This window comes from Cicer arietinum, chromosome 7 (assembly GCF_000331145.2).
Source record: "Cicer arietinum cultivar CDC Frontier isolate Library 1 chromosome 7, Cicar.CDCFrontier_v2.0, whole genome shotgun sequence".
Classification (NCBI taxonomy): domain Eukaryota; kingdom Viridiplantae; phylum Streptophyta; class Magnoliopsida; order Fabales; family Fabaceae; genus Cicer; species Cicer arietinum.
Genome location: NC_021166.2, coordinates 18,979,810 through 19,004,156, shown reverse-complemented (window position 1 = coordinate 19,004,156; position 24,347 = coordinate 18,979,810). Strand labels below are relative to the sequence as shown.

Below are 24,347 nucleotides of genomic sequence, written 5' to 3'. Positions count from 1 at the left end.
GAGATAAAATAAACTATTTACTATTTGTAATATACTCCAAAAATATATAAATAAAAAAGAATAAACTTAATTATAAAATAATAACTAAATATAATATATATATATATATATATATATAATTTTGATATTTAAATATGTAATGTGCCAAAACATGTATGCTAATATTAATTTAATATTATTCATTTAAACTTAATGTAATGTGCTAAATTAAGTATGCTAATAATAATATTTTATATAGTATTAAAGAATACTAATAACGTGAAGTCTGAAATAACAAAACTAAAAGTATATATTTAGACTGTTTTTTTTTTTAAATTTGCAAGATTTATTTATTTAGACCATATTGTGATATGGTACCTTTGCAAACTAAATTTACTAATGCAGTTGAAAATGTGTTATTTTTATGACTAAAATTTATTTTATAAATAATTGATATTCAAATAGAATATAAATAATAAATAAAATATATTTAGTATTTTATTTTAATCATGATAATTAATTAATAAATAAAACAATAAAAAGATGGTAAATAAATTATTGAAAGAAAACTTAATTAATAGTGATACAAATGGTAAACGTTTGATAATAATTTAGAAATAATGAGAAACTAACAAGAAGAAGTGGAAGATCTTGTGGAGAATCAAGAATGAAAAAGACAATAGTATAACAATTAAAATTGACATTGAATACTAATGTGTAACACTATAGGGTAGCCCTTTTTTGGTATGTTTATGTATATATTGGCTTATTAGATGATAGGTATATAGTTATAGGTTTATCATGTTTTTATTTATTTGAGGTAGAGGAAAAAGTTTGTAGAAGGAATACGGTGCTCATAGAAGAAAAGTAGGATTTTAGTTTTTACAATAAATGCAAAGTAAATATAAGAAACCCAAAATATATTAGGAGAAAGCTATCCGTTCAATAGCATCTGTAAAACAAGACCCGTTTAACTATTGCCATACGTGATGATCTTTCCCTTTCCTTTAATTACGTCATTCTCGTTCATCCACATCATATTATATTTATAAAATCGAACTTCCTCTCACCCCTTACTTTAATTGAAGATTTTCATCCAACAAATGAGATTTACTTATTTAATGTGTGGTGTCTTCGTTAATCATCTCTTTAATAATCCACAAAGGTAATAAGGGAACCACAACAAAATACAAATAAATTACTTTAAAAAAAAAAGACATAAATAAACTATTTACTATTTGTAATATACTCCAAAAATATATAAATAAAAAAGAATAAACTTAATTATAAAATAATAACTAAATATAATATATATATATATATATATATATAATTTTGATATTTAAATATGTAATGTGCCAAAACATGTATGCTAATATTAATTTAATATTATTCATTTAAACTTAATGTAATGTGCTAAAGAATACTAATAACGTGAAGTCTGAAATAACAAAACTAAAAATATATATTTAGACTGTTTTTTTTTAAATTTGCAAGATTTATTTATTTAGACCATATTGTGATATGGTACCTTTGCAAACTAAATTTACTAATTCAGTTGAAAATGTGTTATTTTTATGACTAAAATTTATTTTATAAATAATTGATATTCAAATAGAATATAAATAATAAATAAAATATATTTAGTATTTTATTTTAATCATGATAATTAATTATTAAATAAAACAATAAAAAGATGGTAAATAAATTATTGAAAGAAAACTTAATTAATAGTGATACAAATGGTAAACGTTTGATAATAATTTAGAAATAATGAGAAACTAACAAGAAGAAGTGGAAGATCTTGTGGAGAATCAAGAATGAAAAAGACAATAGTATAACAATTAAAATTGACATTGAATACTAATGTGTAACACTATAGGGTAGCCCTTTTTTGGTATGTTTATGTATATATTGGCTTATTAGATGATAGGTATATAGTTATAGGTTTATCATGTTTTTATTTATTTGAGGTAGAGGAAAAAGTTTGTAGAAGGAATACGGTGCTCATAGAAGAAAAGTAGGATTTTAGTTTTTACAATAAATGCAAAGTAAATATAAGAAACCCAAAATATATTAGGAGAAAGCTATCCGTTCAATAGCATCTGTAAAACAAGACCCGTTTAACTATTGCCATACGTGATGATCTTTCCCTTTCCTTTTTTTTTTTTAGGTTTAATTATTGAAAATTTATTATTTTAAATTTGTGTATGTATATTATAATATAATTCAAATACTTACATTCTAAAACTAATATGTTTATTTTATTAAAACTAGAATAAAATAAAATAAATAAATTTAATATTAATAATAAAATAAGTAAAATTTAGTAAATTATCAAGGCAAACACATAAGAAAAGCACTTAGAAATATCAAAATTACGGAGACTTCTCACTCTGTTTAATAAAATCAGATGTTGGTGTTTTTTAGAATGTTTTGAGTGTGTAATTAGAAATGAAAAAAAATGAAGGTGGAAGATTAATTAGTACCCGTAAGTAAAGGAGGAATAAAGAGAAATGCAATTAATATGTTACTTCTTTACTACTTGGATGCCTCTAAAGTCTTCCTCTGATCATGCTGCCTCTGATCCAAGTCTTTCTCTAATCACGCTGCCTCTTATCGATGTTTTCTTCTAATTATGATGTCTCTGATCTAAGTCTTTCTCTGATCATGTTGCCTCTAATCCAAGTCTTCCTTTGATAATGATGCCTCCGCCCCAAGTATTCTCGGGTCGCACTACCTTTAGACTGGATCTTACTTTAACCGCGTTGCCTCTAGTAAGAGTCTTCCTCTGATCAGACTACCTCTAATTCAACAGTTTCCTCTAATTAAGTATTTCTTATTATTAATACTTCCCTCTGATGTATGTCTTATAATTAATCCCATCTTCTATTTCTCATATTAGTATGTTATAATTAATTAGTTACTTGCACTTGATGTGTTGATGAAATATTCATTGCATACACAATACTACATATGCACTGCATACATGACACTACATATGCATTGCATACACAATGTCATGACATGCATGGTCCAAGAAATCATAGTGGAATATAGAGGATTGTTTCAGGCATGAAACAATGCGTAAAGGAAGAACAATTGAGACGTCAGTTGGGGTCATGATCATACCAACTTGACCAAAAGGTTTTCAACTATCTTGGTGACCCACAATAAAATAATTGGGATAACTTTTTCGTACTCTAAAAGAAAGAGGACATGCACAATTTCCATACTTTAAGAAATAGAGAAATGTGTAATTTTTCATACATTAAAGAAAAGTAAAGGATAAAGATTGTCTAAGCTTGAAATTCATATTCATATCATGGTTTATGTTGCATATAGGGAAGCAAATTTTTGGAACTGTCTTTCTCTTTTTCAATGATTTTCCTCGTATTATTAAAAACGATTGTCCATGTTAATTAAATTGTAAAAAATTATTACGATATTCTAGATATATGGTGATAATTACTACACTAGAAAGTATAGAGATCTTCATTTTTATGTTCATCACCTAAGTTAAATTTCAATTATTGGTGATATTCATTTCTTGTTGATCAATAGAAGTGTGCATCATTTTACAGGATCAAAATAACATAAATTATAATAAAATTATATATAGTTATTTAAAATTTGGTTTTTTAATAATAAAAAATAAAATAATTTAAATAAAGAATAAAATTAAAAGAAAAAAGTCATATTTGCTTTTATAAATAAAGACACTGGTCATTTTTATTTCAAAATGAAAGAAAAGTACAAAACGTGATGGAATCATGATCTTTAATTAATTAATTCCATATATGGATATTCTCTAATTAAAATTTTAACAAGGTTTGTAGCAAATGCAAGTACTACCAAAAGCGAAGCCTTTGCAATGTCCTCCAACGAAATTCTCAGTTCTGCAAACAAGAGCACAATTGCGGTCGAACACACATAGTCCTTTATAGGATACACTTTTTGATTCACAACTCCTTGCCTCTGCCACCATATTTGCTCCCATCTCTATCCACATCACAAAATCATAGAGATAAAATATTATTGAACAAAATAATTTAACAGAAATTTATTTTTAAAGTCAATAAATCTCTATAATTTAAATATATATGAAATATATACATAAAATATTAAATAAGTACAATCATAGAAATAACTAAAAGAATCAAGAAATACCCACCAATGACGGCAAGAAGTAGAAACATGATAAAGATGGTGGAAACCGAAGACACTAAACGAGCCATATAGGAGAATTAGCTTCTTTAAAAAAATATAATTAATTGGAACTTGTTGAATTGAAATGCAAATAGACCCCCCTTGTCTTATATAGGAAAAAACAAACAAGGATCTTTTATTCTCTTAATATTTCATTCACCCCACAATAAATGCCACAATTTTTTATTGTTTATTTTACCTAAATTAAAGAGAAGAATCAAATTATCCGTATTAAGTATTATTACTTCATAATAAAAGCAAAGTTAAATATAAGTAGTTGACAATAATACACATAGTAAAAAATATAAGCTTTTCTAAATTATAGTAGTCTCTGACACTTATTTGAAGAACTTTAGTCTTTCACATTAATCACTTCTTTTATTCCATTTGAATGTCATTACTCACTTTAGTTTATTTTACAAAAACTAAGAGAAATTATAAATAAATGAAAAAGTGTAATAATTTTACAAATTATCCTCGTGGCGAAAAAAAGAGCATTAAATGAGGCGTTTTAACATTCTGAGGTCAACAACAATTCAATAGAAAAAAGTGTAGTTTTCAATGTTTTCACTTAAAATAATATTGTCTTTTTGGTTTTCTGTTGACTAATCAAAAAGATGTTTGACATGAGATCCATATATTAATAAAGGAACATGAAATAAGTTGTTTAACTAGTCCAAAAATCATTTCTTAAATAGTAAAAAAAAAATTGTGTAAATAGTTTTTATGCGTGGCAGTGATAATTCAAACACAGAAAAATATATTTTTACTTTTTACCTAAAGTGACACATTCTTCACCATGGAAATATTGGCATATGTGCATGGTTTTCAATCCACAAGACTCAGACTTGATATATTTGGAAATAAATTTATGCAAACTTTAATATACATAAAAATGATAATTTAAATTAATACTTTTATAATCTTGATAAAAATTACTTTTAAATTAATATTCATACTTTTATAATCTTGAATAATAATTTAAACTTTAAATATTTTAATTTCACTAGATTTTTAACTTTTTAGATTATATGTGTATAAAATGACAAAAAATATACTTGTGATAAAGTTATACATATTTTTAAAAATTAATTATTAGTATTTTTTAATTGAATATCAAATTCTATTGCTTTTTTACTTTTTATATATATTTTATTGATTTTATTTTTTATATATTCAATATTTTATAAGTGCAACAAAGTAATTTTTGTTTACCTTATCATATTGATATCTAACTAATCTCATATTTAAAAAAATAATTTTATCATATTGATATCTAACTAATCTCATATTTAAAAGTAATTCTGAAAAAAATTCTCCAACCTACTTCTCACAAATTATTTTCTCCTTTATCACGCTTGGGCCACCCAAAAAACTCTACGCCAGGCCCAACATTGCCATTCATCTACCTTGAATTTTGAATTGATTCATGACTTTTTTTTTTCCTTCTTTTATAACCTGGTTTGTCTTTGTGATATCTAAGATATTATGAAAAAACAATCCACCGTATAGGATAATTTGTTTCTAAATCAACATTAAAAGTATGATCAATAAAAGAAGAATTAATAACATGATAAATATTATATAAATATATACAGAAACTAATGATATAAACCACATATAATTGAATTAGATTGGAATAATTTTTTTTAAAGGAGACACCAAAACCAAACAAAACTAAAATAACTTTAAATTTTTTAATCAAATGGTTTTATTTAAAAACTGATCTAAATAACACCCCGAAGTCTCTTAAATATAGAATTTATCATATATGAATAAATATTTACAAACATCATATTTAATACTCACTTTCTCACACTAAATTTCACATATATTTCCTTCACTTAAATTTAGGGATGATTGTAAAACAAAGAGATTATTTTTAGGAAAATATTGAGTTATTTATATACTTTATATAAAATATGGTTAAATATATTTCACCCATATCTATTTTAAATTGTTTAAAATTTTAACACAAACAAATAAATTAAGAAATTTATTTGGTCCCATCAATATAGTTTATGAGGTAATTGCATAGACATTTAAATTATTGAGGGTACAAACTCGAACTTTAGATACCTTTCTTCTTCATATTTAGTGGGTGTAAGTTTCGCTACACGACTTGTAAAGAATAAAAATGTGTTTGATATTATATATACAAGAGAGAGAATATCAAATAAAAAAAAATTTACAATGAGAGATTGAGAAAATTAAATCATAACTATGTATAAATGATCAAAATTAAAAAAAAAAAAAATTATGTAAATTTTTTATTATATATATACCACACATATGAGATTTGGTAATTTACACCCACCTCGTTTCATCAAAGTGTAAATTAACAACCGATACCTTTTCTATTTGTACTAAAAAAAACTATCATTGACTTTTATTAAAACATTACTTTAATAAATGGGTGTTATTGTAATTTGATTTTCTATGTTAATTAAGGACATTGTTATCCCGTTCAAATCAAGATGTATGTTTTGATTTAATTATGAATTTTACTTTCTTTTCATTAAAGACATTGTTATCCCCTTAAAATCAAGATGTATGTTTTGATTTTGTCCTCTCATTTTTTTTTGTCCGTTTAAATAATTTTGTTTCTCACATTATTATCACCATAAGATTTTTAAAATTTAACTCTACCCTTAGTATGTGTCAAAAATACTCTATTCTCTGTCTAAAAGAAAACTACCCTTTGCATTTTTTTTTTTTTTTTTTTATTTTATGCATCATTTTCTTTTTATAGATTTGTAATAGATAAAATCATTATCTATTGAATATGATAGGTTAATTTTCAGAATATTCAAATTAATACAACAATAATTCATTAAAAAAAATTAATACAACAATAAAAGTTCACAGTAAAATCAATTTCTTTACTGTAGATGACGATAAAAAAAAATACTGTGAGTTAATGCAATAACAAGATATATAAATATAATGAGAAAAATTAAAAAAATCATTTTTTATGTTTGTTTTTAAAAATAAATAAAATGAAACTTACAAAATTATCTTTCCATTTTATTTATTTAAAAGAGGGTTTTTTTTTTCAAATGAAAAGATGTAAGTTGTTAATCTACACTTAAGAATTAGAAGATATAGATTAACAATCTACACCTTTTTTAATAATTGATATTAAGCTTAGAAAACTACCTTTCAATTTTAGTTATTTAAAATAGTAAAGTGTAGCTTTTTAGTCTAAATAAAAAAGGTATAGGTTACTTAAAGCTAGTGATATTATTTGCCATGTTTCTTGCACAATCAATTGAAGAAACGTTTGAAATGGGGCCATGTTTTAGAAAGGAGCATGAAAAAATAAATGGTTTACATAGTTTTTACGTGGCAATGACATGTAAGCTACACATAATTCCATAAAGTGATACTCTTGCTCTCATTGTTTCTCGACCAAACAAAATAGTTTTGACATATAACACATTAAAAGTGAATATAAAATTAAGTGTATACAAATATTCAAAAAGAAAAAAACATTTGGCATGAGACCATGTATATAGCACTCTTTGAAGTCCTTGATATTCAAAAACACATTGAATTTCCACTATAACATAAATCATGCTAATAGACCAATAAATAACGGCACAAAGCTCAATGAAGGTAGAAAAGGTGATGGTACCATAATCTTTTATAGGGATATATATATTCTAAAAAATATTAACAAGGTTTAGTGCAAAAGCAAATGCGACGCAAGCCTTCACATTGTCCTCCAGTGAAACCTTCAGTTGTGATCAATCATACATGCTCCTTTGAAGTTGTTACTTTCTGACTCACATGTTCTTGCCTCTCCCACCCTAATTGGCCCCATCTATCTCCATGTCACAAAATCATTAACAAAAGTAAATTAACAACACTTTTATAAAAATAATAAATAAATGGAAATTAAATCACACTAAATGAATATTAAACACAATCATAGAGTATTCTATGTCATGAAAGTGTGCAATAAATCTGCATCTAAAAATGATAAAAATTTCTTAAAGATTTGCAGGATCCTCTTCCAAGGTATAGGCCATATAATGAGGTCTATAATCTTTAGCAACTCTGATTCTCTTACTTTTTCGAGTTTCTGTTTTACCTTGTTTGCTGCTTTTAGTGCTTCTTGTCACGGGAACATTACTTGGTTCGCTGCCCTAACTATTTCTAGATTTGAAAGATAATTTATTTTCATAGAAGTCAACATCATTTGACTTTATGATCACTTTTGCATTTAGGTCATAAAACCTATACACTTCATTATTTACTACATACCCAATGAATATTCACTCATATGCTTTATTAGCAAGTTTAATTCGCTTGGGATCAGAGATTCTGATATAAGCCATACAACCCCAAGTTTGAAAATAAGACAAGTTCGGTTGTCTTTTCTTCACTATCTCATAAGGAGATAATTTGTTTTTAGATTTAGGAACTCTATTCAAAACATAGCAAATAAGCAATATATTTTCTACAGACCAATGAGATGCGACACTAGTGTTAAGCATACTAACAACAACTAGTTCAATAAGAGTTCTAATTTTTTTTTCCAACTTTACAATTCACTTCAAGCAATTATGGTGCAGCTGTTCCATGTATAAATCCAGGCAATTTATAAAACTCATTAAACAAACTAAAATCATACTTGGAACCTCTTAATCTTTCTACTAAATTGATTTTCAATTTCAGTTACAAAGATCCTTAACATGTCAAGTGATAGCGTTTCAGCAAGTTACAAAGATCCTTAACGGTAGTACCGAGTGTCGAACTCAAGGATTGCGTTTTACTATAGAATTATATTTAATTAATAAAACTGAGCAAAAAGATTCTGAATTGATTGAAATAATATTTAAAATTAACAAGGGTAATAAAATTGATCATTTATACTAAGAAAAATATCAGGGATGAGTTTCACTTCGAATCCAACCTTGATGTCTAATTTGATCCTAGTTACCGAATTCCTTTATTTAATTGTTACCGAATTCTCTTTATTATTCTTGCCCTAATGTCTTAGTGACATAAACTTTAATTCCAAAGTAACCCCTAATTCTGTTTCAAAAATACAAATCGTAGAATATTTTAATGTTGATCAAGCAATAAAAAGCGTTAAGCACATAGATGAGAAATATAATTCAATAAACTCATTCATATAACTAAAAATCAAATTAGAAAAATAAGGATTTCATCTTGTTACACTCATCCATAACAAATAGGGTTTAGTTACTCTTGACAGAGATAGAAAAGATAGAGATTAGAGAAGAATTACAAGAAAGATTTATGAATGTTTCTTGATAAAATTGCTCCAATGGTGTTAGAAATAGTCGTCTTTGAGTTTCTATGCTATGGCACAAGTCTCCCACCTTCCTAGTAGTAAAAAAGATTCCTAAAAAGTAAAAAAATGCATTTTTAAACATTCAGTCGCATGCCACGCGTCGACGCTACTCGGCAGATTCAAAAGAGGGGAAATGCCCCTCAAGCGCACCTGTTGCGCTTCAAGGGAAAAACTTCTTCTATTTAACGTGTTCTGCATTTTTCTTCTCTTTTGAGTTTGAATTGGGTTCCGGTGTCTTCACGAAAGTTGTAGTTATAGATCGTAACTTTCATTTGTACTTAGTTTGACTCCAATTGGGCATCTACAACTCCAGATATATCTGTAATACTCCACATAGGTCACGTTGATTTCTCACCAAAATTTAGCACTGCACTAAAACAAATAAACAATGCAAAATTACGAAAAATCTCTACTTAACCAAGGAAATAAGAACATAAACATTTTATTAAATCAAAGAACTAAAATAAACAAAATCTATCAAATAACTCTTCAAATTAATTAATGATTAAAGATAGATAAGACTAAAAATAATGAAAAATATGCATATGATGAAGAGTCATGACAACCTGAAACTTAATCTATTGCTTGTCCCCAAACAACAATTAATTTCAGATATGGTACAGTTAAAATCAAACTTAAACTTAATTTCTCAAATCAAATCAAACTCAATTCTCAAAGTTCTAACTACGAAAAAACATTCATCATGCTCCATGGCTACTTACGAAAAACAACACAATTTGTGCACTTTAACATTCATTCATCAAGTTCAACTCACTCTTCCCAAAATCTCACCAAAATTTCTCTCAAGTGTTTAGAAAGGGTTATGAATTTATCACTCAAATCCTAGAACATGCATCACACTACCATAGGCTGGAAGAAAAAAAAAATCTATTTAGCAATCACAATGCAACAAACACATACACTTTTGGATGACTTTCGGGTTGTAATGTAACTTAGGTAAGGGCATGACATTTTGGGATAGTAGGTTTTACTACTTGGAGTTACGCATACATTTTCAAATTATTCTCCCTCTTTTTTTCTATTTTTTTCTCTCCATATTTTATGGTGGACATTTTCAACCATTGATAAAAGAACTAAGAATATGTTATTTATCAATGTACTAAAATTATTTTTGTTTGTTTTTTTGAATTTTTTCTTCTTTTTGTGAGAACCACCGAACTTAAAATATTGTTATCCCATGAGCAACTCTAAACTTAGAACTATACCAAGATGAGAATTTTTTTTCTACCTAACTCCAAGTAAGGTGATTTAATTAAAGTCAGAAGATCTTTGGCTTGTAATGTGGCTAGTAACTGAAATAAAAGGGCAAAGATTAAATGGGCTAGCAAAGGATAAAATTTGCATAGGGTAGTTAGAAAGACTCATACGACCAAACAAAATTGTCTCAACGTACGCACAAATTACAAGTGATGCAAGTCAAAATTAGTGCAAGTTCTAAAGGGATAACACATGTCTGGATAATCACACAACAACGAATTAAAGTGTTTATGCCCAAAAGCTCACAGCTAGGATAATAAGAAAGAGTATGAACTATCTAAATGATGTCAAACATGCCACTATACAATTTATTTAGTTTTAAAAAAAAATGGCAAGTGATACTTCGATAACTAAATAGTAATCAACAATGCATGCATTAGTGAAACTCGTCGAATTGAGCAATGATATGAGCAAATAAATAAAGTTTAAATTTTAAAATCTGAAACAAATAGTGTAAGACTATCTTCAAGTTGTTAAAAATTCTTTATCATAGTGCACTTTTATAGACAATTAAAAAGAAAAAAATTCAAATAAAAAAATAAGATTGCAAAAATAAAAGTGATTTCTACCTATGGGTTGCCTCCCATAAAGCGCTTCTTTATGGTCATTAGCTTGACCCCTCAACCATTGTCAATGTGACATATATAACAGAAATAACACATCATTTTTCTCACCAAGGAATACATATTTCAAGTGAGGTGGCAATTGCTCGAGTTCAATCGGTGGTGTCTCTTTCTTTCTCTAGGGACTCATCTTCATTCCCTTTCAACTCATCCCACCTAGCAGGGAAGCAGGGGGAGTAAGATAGTGATACTTCTAACATGGCTAAAACATCTTTACTTTTTGATCTTCACCTTCTTTAACAACATCTTGTGGTAGACATAACACTCTTTCTAATGGCCGAATGGGTGCTTGATGCTCATTAGAAAGAATGTTATGCCTACCCCAAGATGTTGTTAAAGATAGTGAAGATTCAAAAGTAAAAGATGTTTTATTCATGTTAAAAGCATCACCATCCCACTCCTCTTACTTCCATACTACATGGGAGGGGTTGAAAGGGAATGAAGACGAATATGTAGAGAAAAAGAAAAAGACACCATTGATTGAACTCAAGTGATTGCCATCTCACTTGAAATATGTACCCCTTGGTGAGAAAGATGATGTGTTTTTTGTATCATATAATACACATTGACAATAGTTGAGGCGTCAAACTAATGACTTTAAAGAAGTGCTTCGTGGGAGGCAACCCATAGGTAGAGGTAACTTTTATTTTTGCAATCTTATTTTTTTTTTATTTGAATTTGTTTCTTTTTAATTGTTTGTAAATGTGCACTATGATGAAGATTTTTTTAACAACTTGAAGTTAGTCTTAAACTATTTATTTCATATTTGAAATTTAAACTCTATTTTTTTGCTCATATCATTGCTCAATTTTATAAGTTTCACTAATGCATGCATTGTTGATTACTCTTTGGTTGTCGAAGTCTCACTTGCCATTATTTTTTATAAAAAAACTAAATAAATTTTGTAGTGGCATATTTGGCATCATTTAGATAGTTCATTCTCTTTCTTATTATCCTAACTGTGAGCTTTTGAGCCTAAACACTTCAATTCTTTGTTGTGTGATTATCCAGACATGTGTTATTCCTTTAGAACTTGCACTAATTCTGACTTGCATCACTTGTAATTTATGCATACATTGAGGCAATTTTGTTTGGTCGTTTGAGCCTTTCTAACTACCCTATGTAAACTTTATCTTTTACTAGTCCCTTTGAGTCATGCCCTTTTATTTCGGTTACTAGCCATATTACAAGTCAAAAACCAGACTTTAATTAAATCACCTTACTTGGAGTTAGGTAGAAAAAAACATTATTGTCTTGGTAAAGTTCTAAGTTTGGGGTTGCTCATGGGGTAACAACTTTTTAAGTTTGGGGTTGCGATTCTCACAAAAAGAAGAAGAAAAAAAAATCAAAAAAAATCAAAAAAAAAAAAGAAAACTAGTTTTTGTACTTCGATAAATAATATTGTCTTGGTTCTTTTGTGAATGTTTGAGAATCTCCACAATGAAAATGTGAAGAAAAATAAAAAGTGATAGAATAATTTGAAAATGTATGCCTAACTTCAAGTAGTAAAGTCTACTATCCCAAAATGTTCTACCCTTACCTAAGCCTCATTACAACTCGAAAATCCTCCAAAAGTGTATGTGTTTGCTGTATTGTGATTGCTAACTGGAATTTTCAAGCCTATGGTAGTGTGATGCATGTTCTAGGATTTAAGTGATAAAGTATACAAATTGTGTTGTTTTTTTTTTTATAAGCAACCATGAAGCATAATGAATGTTTTGTAGTAGTTAGAAATTTGATAATTGAGTTTGATTTGATTTGAGAAATTGAGTTTAAGTTTGATTTTAACTGTATCAAATCTAAAATTAATTGTTGCTTTGAGACAAGCAATAGATTAAGTTTGGTGTTGTGAAGACTCTTCATCATATGCATATTTTTCATTGTTTTTAGTCTTATTTATCATTTATTTATTAGTTAATTTAAGGATTTATTTGATATATTTTTGTTAATTTTATTATTTGATTTAATAAAATATATATGTTCTTATTTCGTTGATTAAGTAGAAATTTTTGGAGTTTTGTGTTGTTACTTTGTTTTAATGCAGTGCTGAATTTTGGTGAGAAATCAACATGCCCTATGTAACATATTTCAGCCATATCTTGAGTTGTAGATGTCCAATTGGAGTCAAACCAAATGCAAATGAAAGCAAAGATCCATAACTACAACTTTCATGAAGACATCGGAACCCAATTCAGAATCAAAATAAGAGACAAATGCAGAAACAAGTTGTGCGTTTGGGGCGCTTGGCACGCGACAACATTCATTAAAATGCATTTTTTTTATCACTTTCTAGGGATCTTTCTTACTATTGGAAAGTTGGGAAACTTATGCCCTAGCATAGAAACTCAAAGACGACCGTTTCTAACACCATTGGATCAGTTTTATCAAGAATCATTCATGAATCTTTCTTGTAATTCTTCTCTAATCTCTACCTTTTCTAGCTCTGTCATGAGTAACTAAAACCTATTTGTTAGGGATGAATGTAACAAGATGAAACCCTTATTTTTATGATTTGATTTCTAGTTATATGAATGAGTTTATTTATTGAATTAATTTTTTCATCTCTGCGCTTAATGCTTTTTATTGCTTGATCAACATTAAAATGTTCTACGATTCGTATTTTGAAACGGAAGTGGACTTTACGAGTACTTGAGATGAGAAATTTATGAATTTGTAGTCTAGGGATAGATGCAGGTCATGAAACCAATTAAATTAGTTGCAAATACAATAATTTAACAAGAGAATTCATGTACGATAAGACTTAATTCTAATCTTAAATCCACTAAGGAATTAAGGGTTACTTTGAAATTAAAGGTTATGTCACTAAGACATTAGGGCAAGAATAATGAAGAGAATTCGGTAATAATTCAATAAAGGAATTAAGTAACTAGGATCAAATTAGACACCATGGTTGGATTCGGAGTCAAACTCATCCTTGATATTTTTCTTATTATAAAGGATCAATTTTATTATTGTTTTTAATTTTAAATATTATTTCAATCAATTTGGGAACTTTTTGTTCAATTTTAGTAATTAAATATAATTCGATAGTAAAATGCAATCCCTGAGTTCGGCACTCGGTACTACCGTTTCATTGTTACTTGCAACGATTCAGTACACTTGTTGAAACGCTATCAGGCATCCTGCTAGTAAACTCTTAAACTCTTGAACCTCCTGTAAGTGTCGCAAAAAGATTCTCCTTCTTTTTGTTTTTAACTAGAAATCTCTTGCCTCTTTCTAATGAACACAACTGGGAGAAAGTATTGTTCCAAGAACTTATCTTCAAGGTCATCCCATGTGGTGATGCTACCTGCAGGAAAGGAATTAAGCCACTCATTAGCATTATCTTTCAATGAAAATGGAAATAGTCTTAACATCTTTCCTTCTTCAGAACAACCATCCACTTTCACTAATTCACATAATTCATAGAAGTTTGTGAGGTGTCTATTGGTGTCTTCGTTATGTTTACCGACAAAATGAATCTCCTTCAACTCTCAGTATAGAGCGGGGCTCACTTCAAACTTGTTGACTGTAACCAGTGTGTTAAGGATAGTCAATCGAGCATGGTTTCTATTTCGATTCCCATACTCGTTGAGGGTACGTTCAGGTGGTGGTGGATCAGTCATTTATGCAAATATAAAGAAATCCCCCAAATCCTCTTCTTCCACTACTAATTGTCTTTCCCTTTGTCTCCTTTCTCGAACCTCTTTTCAATTTGCTTTCGCAGTTTTTTCGATTTCTGGATCAAAGAAAAGTTCAGCTAAGGACTGGCCTCACATACAAGGTTAGACAAATTGTGAGTAATGAAGAGTTCTTAAATAAAGAAAGATGAATAATTAAGTAAAAATAAAACAGTTTTACTAAATTGATTTTCAATTTCAGTTACAGTTACAAAGATCCTTAACATGTTACAGTTATAAAACAGTTTTGGAACCTCTTAATCTTGCTACTAAGATGATTTTCAATTTCAGTTACAAAGATTCTTAACATGTCAAGTGATAGCGTTTCAACAAGTGTACTGAATCGTTGCAAGTAATAATTAAAACGGTAATACCGAGTGTAGAACTCAAGGATTGTGTTTTACTATTGAATTATATTTAATTACTAAAACTGGGCAAAAAATTTCTGAATTGATTGAAATAATATTTAAAATTAACAACGGTAATAAAATTGATCCTTTATACTTAGAAAAATGTCAGAGATGAGTTTCATTTCGAATCCAACCTTGGTGTCTAATTTGATACTAGTTACTGAATTCCTTTATTAAATTATTGCCGAACTCTCTTTATTATTCTTGCCCTAGTGTCTTAGTGACAGAATATTTAATTCCAAAGTAACCCCTAATTATTTAGTGGATTTAAGATTAGAATTAAGTCTTATCGTACAGGAATTATCTTGTTAAACTATTGTCTTTGCAACTAATTTAATTGGTTTCATGGCCTGCATCAATCCCTAGACTATAAATTCATGAATTTCTCATCTAAAGCATTCATAAAGTCCATTTCCATTTCAAAATGTGAATCGTAGAACATTTTAATATTGATCAATCAATAAAAAACATTAAGCACAGAGATGAGAAAAATAATTCAATAAACTCATTTATATAACTAGAAATCAAATCATAAAAATAAGAGTTTCATCTAGTTACACTCATGCCTAACAAATAAGGTTTAGTTACTCATAACAGAGATAGAAAAGATAGAGATTAGAGAAGAATTACAAAAGAGATTCATGAATGATTCTTGATAAAACTGTGTCCAATGGTGTTAGAAACGATTGTCTTTGAGTTTCTCTGCTATGGCACAAGTCTCCCAACTTTCCAATAGTAAAAAAGATCCCTAGAAAGTGAACAAAAAGTGCATTTTTGTACATTCAGCCACGTGTTATGCGTCCCAGACGCGGAATTTGTGCTTCAGGCGCGTCTCAGATGATTGAAAAGGGGGGAAATGCGCCCGAGGCGCAACTGTTGCGCTTCAGGCGCACAACTTCTTCTCTTTGACGTGTTCTGCTTTTTTCTCCTCTTTTGAGTTTGAATTGGGTTCTGGTGTCTTCATGAACATTGTAACTATGGAGCTTAGATTTCATTTGTACATGGTTTGACTCCAATTGGACATTTAAAACTTCAGATATGGCTGAAAAACTCCACATATGTCATGTTGATTTCTCACCAAAATTCAGCACTACACTAAAACAAAGAAACAACGCAAAACTATGAAAAATATCTAATTAATAAAGTAAGTAAGAACATAAACATTTTATTAAATCAAAGTACTAAAATCAACAAAATATATCAAATAACTATTCAAATTAACTAATGATTAAAAATAAGTAAGACTAAAAATAATGAAAAATATGCATATGATAAAGAGTCATCACAACCCGAAACTTAATCTGTTGCTTGTCCCCAAGTATAAGTAACATACCACTTTTATTTCTCTCTATTTCTCCTTTACTCACGGGTACTAATTAATCGTCCACCTTCATCTCTTTCATTTTCGTTTTCACACTCTCAAAATATTATGAAAAACACCAACATCCGATTATTGTGCATAGTCTTCTCCATTCATTCGCTCTAACCCCTTGCATGTCCATTTTCTCATCTCAAGATCCACTAATCACCCAAAACAACACTAACGAAAGATAAGGAGCAGATTGGGAAATCTCCAAATCTGAAACATAACATAAAAAATAAAAGAGATTGAGAGCTGATAAGGCCGACATCTCCCACAACCCAGCTCGAATTAAAGGAATTTCTTCTCGACAAACTATGAGTTCTTTTCGTAGAATTTTTTTTTTACCTTTTCATGTGAGTTTATGGTCTAAAATCTAATTTCCTATGGTGTTGAAATTATCTCCGGATTTGAAATGATGGGTTTCTTTGAAAACTGAAAGTTAGGAAAAATAGTGAAGTTTAACATTTAGGAAATGTTAAAATATGCATTAGTTCTTCAAATATCATTTATTTGCATATAGTTGTGTGAATGTTTTATGATGTGATGGAGATTGATGTAATGAAAGCTAAACGTAATAGACTAATTATTGAATTAATGTGTTTCCATAAATATCCTCTGATGCATTTTTTTTCTTCTGATCAATTTTTCATTTGATGCGTTTTTTGCTTCTTATCAATTTTCCCTCTGACGCGTTTATTACTTTTGATCAATTTTTCCTCTGATGCGTTTTTCTGCCTTTGATCAGTTTTGCCTCGAATATGTTTTTCTACTTCTGATCAGTTTTGCACAGTTTTCCCTCTGATGTGTCTTCTTGCTTCTGACTAGTTTCATCTCTGTGCGTTTTTATGCTTCAAACCAGTATTCTCTTTAATTCATTTTTTTGCTTCTGCTCAATTTCATGTTTGATGCATTTTTCTACTTCTAATTGGTTTGTCTCTAAATTTCCTTCATTATGGTTGCCTCTAGAGCCTTCATTTGATCATGTTGTCTCTGATCCGAGTCTTTCTCTAATCATGTTGCCTCTTATCCATGTTTTCCTCTGATTATTCTGCCTCTGATCCGAGTCTTCCTGTAATCATGCTACCTCTGATTTGAGTCTTCCTCTGGTCATGTTGCCTATAATCTAACTCTTCCTCTGATCATGTTGCCTCTAATCCAAACCTTCCTTTGATCATGCTGCCTCCAACCCAAGTATTCCCGAGTCGCACTACCTATTTACCAAATCTTACTTTAGTCGCGTTGCCTCTGGTCAAAGTCATCCTCTAATCAGATTGCCTCTAATTCAACAATTTCATCTAACTAAGTATTTCTGATTATTAATATTTCCCTCTGATGTTTGGCTTATAATTAATCCCATATTCAATTTCTTATATTAATATGTTCTAATTAATTAGTTACTTGCACTTGACGTGTTGATGCAATATATATTGCGTACATAATACTACATATGCATTGCATACATGGCCTTACATATACATTGCATACACAATTCCATGACATGTATGGTACAAGAAAACACGGTGAAACATTGAGGATTGTTTCAAGCATGAAACAATGGGTAAAGGAATAATAATCGGGACGTCGATTGGGGTCATGGCCATACGAACTTTACCAAGAGGTTCTCAATTATCTTGGTGACCCACGACAACACAATTGGAAAAACTTTTCCATACTCTAAGGAAAAGAAAGAGGACATGCATAGTTTCCATACTTTAAGGAAAAAGAGGAATATGCAAATTTTCATACGTTAAAGAAAAGTATAGGATAAAGATTGTTTAAGTATGAAATTCATATTCGTATCATGTTTTATGCTACATCTAGGGGAAATAATTTTTGGAACTACCCCTTTATTTTTAGAACTTATTAAGATTATTATTTCACTCTAAATTTTCTTATGTATTATAGCAGATAAAAGGGGCTAAGGCTGGATCGATAATTAGTAATGCAATCCTACATCAATATAGATGTTTATGAACTTATGTATTTTGTAAATTTGGTATATCAAAAGATGATTGTAAACTATATAATTTGTAGTTACAATTTATTTCAATGATTGTACTCTTAATATTAAAAATGACTGTCCATGTTAATTAGAATGTAAAAAATTATTACAATATTCTAGTTACATAGTGATAGTTACTACACCAAGACGAATAGAGATCTTTATTTTTATCTTCATCACCTAAGTTAAATTTCAATTATTGGTGATATTCATTTCATGTTGATCAATAGAAATATGCATCATTTTACAGGATCAAAAGAGCATAAATTATAATAAAATTATATATAATTATTTAAATTTGGTTTTTTATTAATAAAAAATGAAATTGTAAATAAAATAATTTAAATAAAGAATAAAATTAAAAGAAAAGTACAAAAGTTTTTATTCCAAAGTGAAAGAAAAGTACAAAACGTGATGGAATCATGATCTTTAATTAATTAATTCCATATATGGATATTTTCTAATTAAAATTTTAACAAGGTTTGTAGCAAAAGCATTTACTACCGAAAGCGAAGCCTCTGCAATGTCCTTCAGTGAAACCCTCAGTTTTGCAAATAAGAGCACAATTGCGGTCCAACAAACATAGTCCTTTATAGCGAAAACTTTTTGATACACAACTCCTTGCCTCTGCCACCATATTTGCTCCCATCTCTATCCACATCACAAGTATATTAACATAGTAATTATTTTTTATAAATTTTTTAAATTATTTCATTCTTCATTAAATTAATTTAAATAAATTATTAAAAAACTATAAATAAATATTGATAATTAAATTACATATAGAAGAATTTCTAATTGATATAAAATTCTATATAGTCAATCATTAATATATTATATCAATAATCAATAGTTAAATTAGTGAAATTAATCATTAATATTAAATTATTAAATAAAATAATTTGTTATAGAGTTACTTTTAAATTCAACAAATCTCTATACTTTAAATATATATAAAATATTAAACAAATACAATCATAGGGATAACTAAAAGAATCAAGAAACACCCACCAATAACGACAAGAAGTAGAAACATGACAAAGATGGTGGAAACCGAAGACACTAAACGAGCCATATAGGAGAATTAGCTTCTTTGAAAAAATATAATTAATTAGAACTTGTTGAATTAAAATGCAAATAGACCCACCTTATCTTATATAGGTAAAAATAAACAAGGATATTTTATTCTCTTAATATTTCATTCACCCCACAATAAATGCCACAATTTTTTATTGTTTATTTTATGTAAATTAAGGAGAAAAATTAAATTATCTATTATTAGTATTAAGTATTATTACTTCATAATAAAAACAAAGTTAAATATAAAGAGTTGACAGTAATACACATAATATAAAGAATTAAAATTATGTTTTATAAATAAATAAAAAGCTTTTCTAAATTATCATTTAAGTAGTCTTTGACATTTATTTGAAGACCTTTAATCTCTCACATTAATTACTTTTTTTTATTCCATTTGAATGTCACGACTCACTTTAGTTTACTTTACATAAACTAAGAAAAATTATAAATAAATAAATAAAATGTAATAATTTTATAAATTTACCCTCATGGATAAGTGATGCTCTTTTCGTAGTTTTCTTAATCATATACTCTTCCCCCTAATTGTCTTCTTATCAAGTAAAAAGGCTTTTTAACAGGGTCCACAAATTAAAAAAAGAAAGCATTAAATGAGGCGTTTTCATTCACCCCACAATAAATGCCACAATTTTTTATTTTATCTAAATTAAAGAGAACAATCAAACTATCCATTATCTGTATTAAGTATTATTATAATAAAAACAAAATTAAATATAAGGAGACAATAATACACATAATATAAGGAATTAAAATTATGTTTTATAAAACAAATAAGCTTTTTTAAATTATCATTTAAGTAGTATCTGACATTTATTTGAAGAACTTTAGTCTCTCACGTTAATTACTTCATTTATCCATTTCAATGTCACTACTCATTTTAGTTTATTTTACATAAACTAAGAAATATTATAAATAAATGAAAAAAGGTAATAAGTTTACAAATTTACTAGTTTTTTTAATTATATACTCTTCCGCCTAATTGACTTCTTATCAAGTAAAACAAATTTGTAACAGGGTCACAAATTAAAAATAGAGAGTATTAAATGAGGTGTTTTAATATTCTGAGGTCAACAACAATTCAAAAGAAAAATATATATACTTTTCAGTTTTTTACTTAAAATAATATTGTCATTTTAGTTTTCTGTTGACCAATCAAAAAGACTTTTCACATGAGATCCATATATTCTAAAGGAGCATGAAATAAGTTGTTTAATTAATCCAAAAAATATTTTTTAACTAGTAAAAAACATTTCTTAACTAGTCTAACTTTAATATCAAATTCTATTGCTTTTTTATTTTTATTTTTATTGATTTCATTGCTTATATATTCAATGTTTTATAAGTGTAACAAAGTAATTTTTGTTTACCATATAAGTTGATTTCTAACTAATCTGATATTCAAAAAAATAATTTTAATTGAAGAGATAAAATACGATATAATTCACATTTAGGAGTAATTCAGAAAAGAAAAAAAAAATTCTTCAACGTACTTCCACAAATTATTTTCTCCTTTATCACACTTGGGCAATCCGAAAAATCTACGTCAGGCCCAACATTGCCACCATATAGGATAATTTGTTTCTAAATCAACTAATATGATCTAAACCATGTATAATTGAATTAGATTGGAATAATTTTTTTTAAAGGATTCACCAAAACCAAACAAAACTAAAATAACATTAAATTTTTAAATCAAATGGTTTTATTTCGAAAACGATCTAAACCACATCACGAAGTCTCTTAAATATAAAATTTATCATCTACGAATAAATATTTACATACATCATATTTAATACTCCCTTTCTCACACTAAGTTTCACATCTGTTTCCTTCACTTAAATTTAAGATTAATTGTAAAACAAAGAAAAATAATAATAAAAATTTACCCAAATTATCCATATTAAGCATTAGTTATTTCATCATTATCACAAATACAAAATGATAGTAATAAATATAATATTAATTAAATAATTCAAATTGACATTAATTTTAAATATTTATTTTTGAAAATATGAACTTTATAGTAAGACGAAGAGATAATTTTAAGGAACATATTGAGTTATTTATATACTTTATATAAAATATAATTTGGTTAAATATATTTTACCCATATCTATTTTAAATCGTTTAAAATTTTAACACAAACAAATAAATTAAGAAATGTATTTGGTCCCATATATAGTTCATGTGATAATTGCATAGACATTTAAATTATTGAACTTCGTATACCTTTGTAACTTGTTGAACTGAAATGTAATAATTTTTGTACAATTTGTCTCTCAAAAATTTAAAGAATAAAAAAAATGTCTCATCTAATTAATCCTTTAAAGAATATTTTAAATTATTTTTGATTTAGATATGAATTTAAAACCACCATGTTGTATAATATGTGTCTTAACAACTCAAAGATAAAAAATAATACCACATCTAATTAAACAAATTTATAAGTCGATTTTAGATTAATTTATTTATAAATAAACAAATAAATAAAGAGAGTTTTAGAACTATCAAATTGTACCACTTGTGTCCCCCAACTCAAAGATTTAAAAAATGTCACATCTAATTACCCTTTAATAGAATATTTATTTGTGTTTTATAAAATTTATTATTTAGTTATGGAGTAAATTAATCTCAAAATAAAAACAAATAGTTATGACTTTAAATAGGATTCCAAATGAGCTGACTTGTTTATTTGCTTAATTTTAATAACAAAAAAAATTAGAATAAACCTAAGAAAACACAAATCTCAATAAACCATTGGGAGAGGGAATGCAGCTTTACAGACAAAAAGCAAGGCATTTACAACGGGAGACAACTTCATCAGGGACAAAATTCAACAATACAGCAAGCACAGAGAAAAAGTTAAAAAAAAAAAAAAAGAGAAGTTCTAACAGAGAAAGAGGATATTGAGAGGGAAAGGGAGAAAGAAATCGAGAGTGGGAGGGTGGAACCGACAGGCCAAACACAGCGAGACCAAAGAGTATGGTCGGCTTTCTAGTGACGGCGCTTTCGAAGGTTTGAATTTTTCGTTTTATTTATTTATTTTCCATTCATAACGTTATCTTATTTTTTTTACTAATCAAAATTTTCACTTTTATAACAAAAGAGTAATTATATGGTGAACATAAATGTAAACTACATGTTTTTGATGACGACAAGACCACCAACTATGGACAATGCAGCAAGATCAAAAAGAAGATCAAACTATCTTCAATAAGCTTCAAAATCCAAATAATAAATGATTAAATGTAAAGGTATATGATACAAATCAATAGTTCAAATACATGAGAACAATTCATATTTACATATGCATTTAACATATTTTCGAAAATCAAAAACAACATTAACAAATCATTTAAAATCATATTTTTGACAATTTGCATAAGTGTATTCGAATACACCATGTTGTATTCGAATACAACTTAAGTCAGAAGCAAAACGTTAAATGGTGTATTCGACTACACCCATCTGTAGTCGAATACAAGCTAAGTCAGTGGCCAAGTGTATTCGACTACACCCATATGTAGTCGAATACAAGTTAAGTCAGAGGCTAAAATACACTAATCTGTATTCGACTACACTAATGTGTATTCGAATACAAGATGTAAAATTTGAATTTTTTGAACGTTACAAAGACGTGTATTCGAATACACATATACTGTATTCGAATACACCTGAAAACATTACAATTTTTCAGGTGTATTCGAATACAGTATATGTGTATTCGAATACACATATACTGTATTCGAATACACCTGAAAACATTACAATTTTTCAGATCTGGGATACCTCTAGAACATTGTAATTTTTCATCAAACCTCTTGGATCAATGGCCACGAATCTGAAAGGATGTTTTATGGAGTATAAATACCCCATAACTTCAGATCAAAAAATAACAATCCTTGAATTAATTCATTAAACAACTTTGAACAAAATTCTGATTTTTCTAAGTACTTGCATTAGATTTTCATATCATTCTAAAAAGTTCTCAAGTACTTGAATTACTATTGAGTTGTTTATCAATATACCACATCTTAGACTCATTCAAACCTTATTGTATCATTTGTACAAGTAAGATAGTGGTGTGCTATCTTAGAAAGAATTGTTAGAAGTTTTGTAGCAAGAATCCCAGGGTGGGAATTGTACATTTTCTGACAAGTAGTTGATTAATCTCTTGTGGTGTGCAAGAGGACTGGACGTACCCTTGGTTATAAGGGGAACCAGGATAAATCTTATCGTGTTCATTTACTTACTGCACTTGTTATTAAGCCTTGTTCTTAAACTCAGAAAATCTGATTACCATATCACTAAAAACAAGAAAATTTACTAACACCTAATTCACCCCCCCCTCTTAGGCGTACTTCTATACTAACAATTGG

At 27.9% G+C, this 24,347-nt stretch overlaps 1 protein-coding gene across 1 annotated transcript; it reads right to left on the bottom strand.

Moving 5' to 3' along the window:
* Window positions 1-19,342: 19,342 nt before the first annotated feature.
* Window positions 19,343-19,945, bottom strand: LOC113787595 (defensin Ec-AMP-D1-like). The gene is made up of 2 exons (XM_027336444.2): window positions 19,882-19,945; window positions 19,343-19,521 (listed from the first exon to the last, which is right to left on the bottom strand). The coding sequence occupies exons 1-2, from the start codon at window positions 19,943-19,945 to the stop codon at window positions 19,343-19,345; spliced, it is 243 nt and encodes an 80-aa protein (XP_027192245.1).
* Between the last annotated feature and the right edge of the window lie 4,402 nt (window positions 19,946-24,347).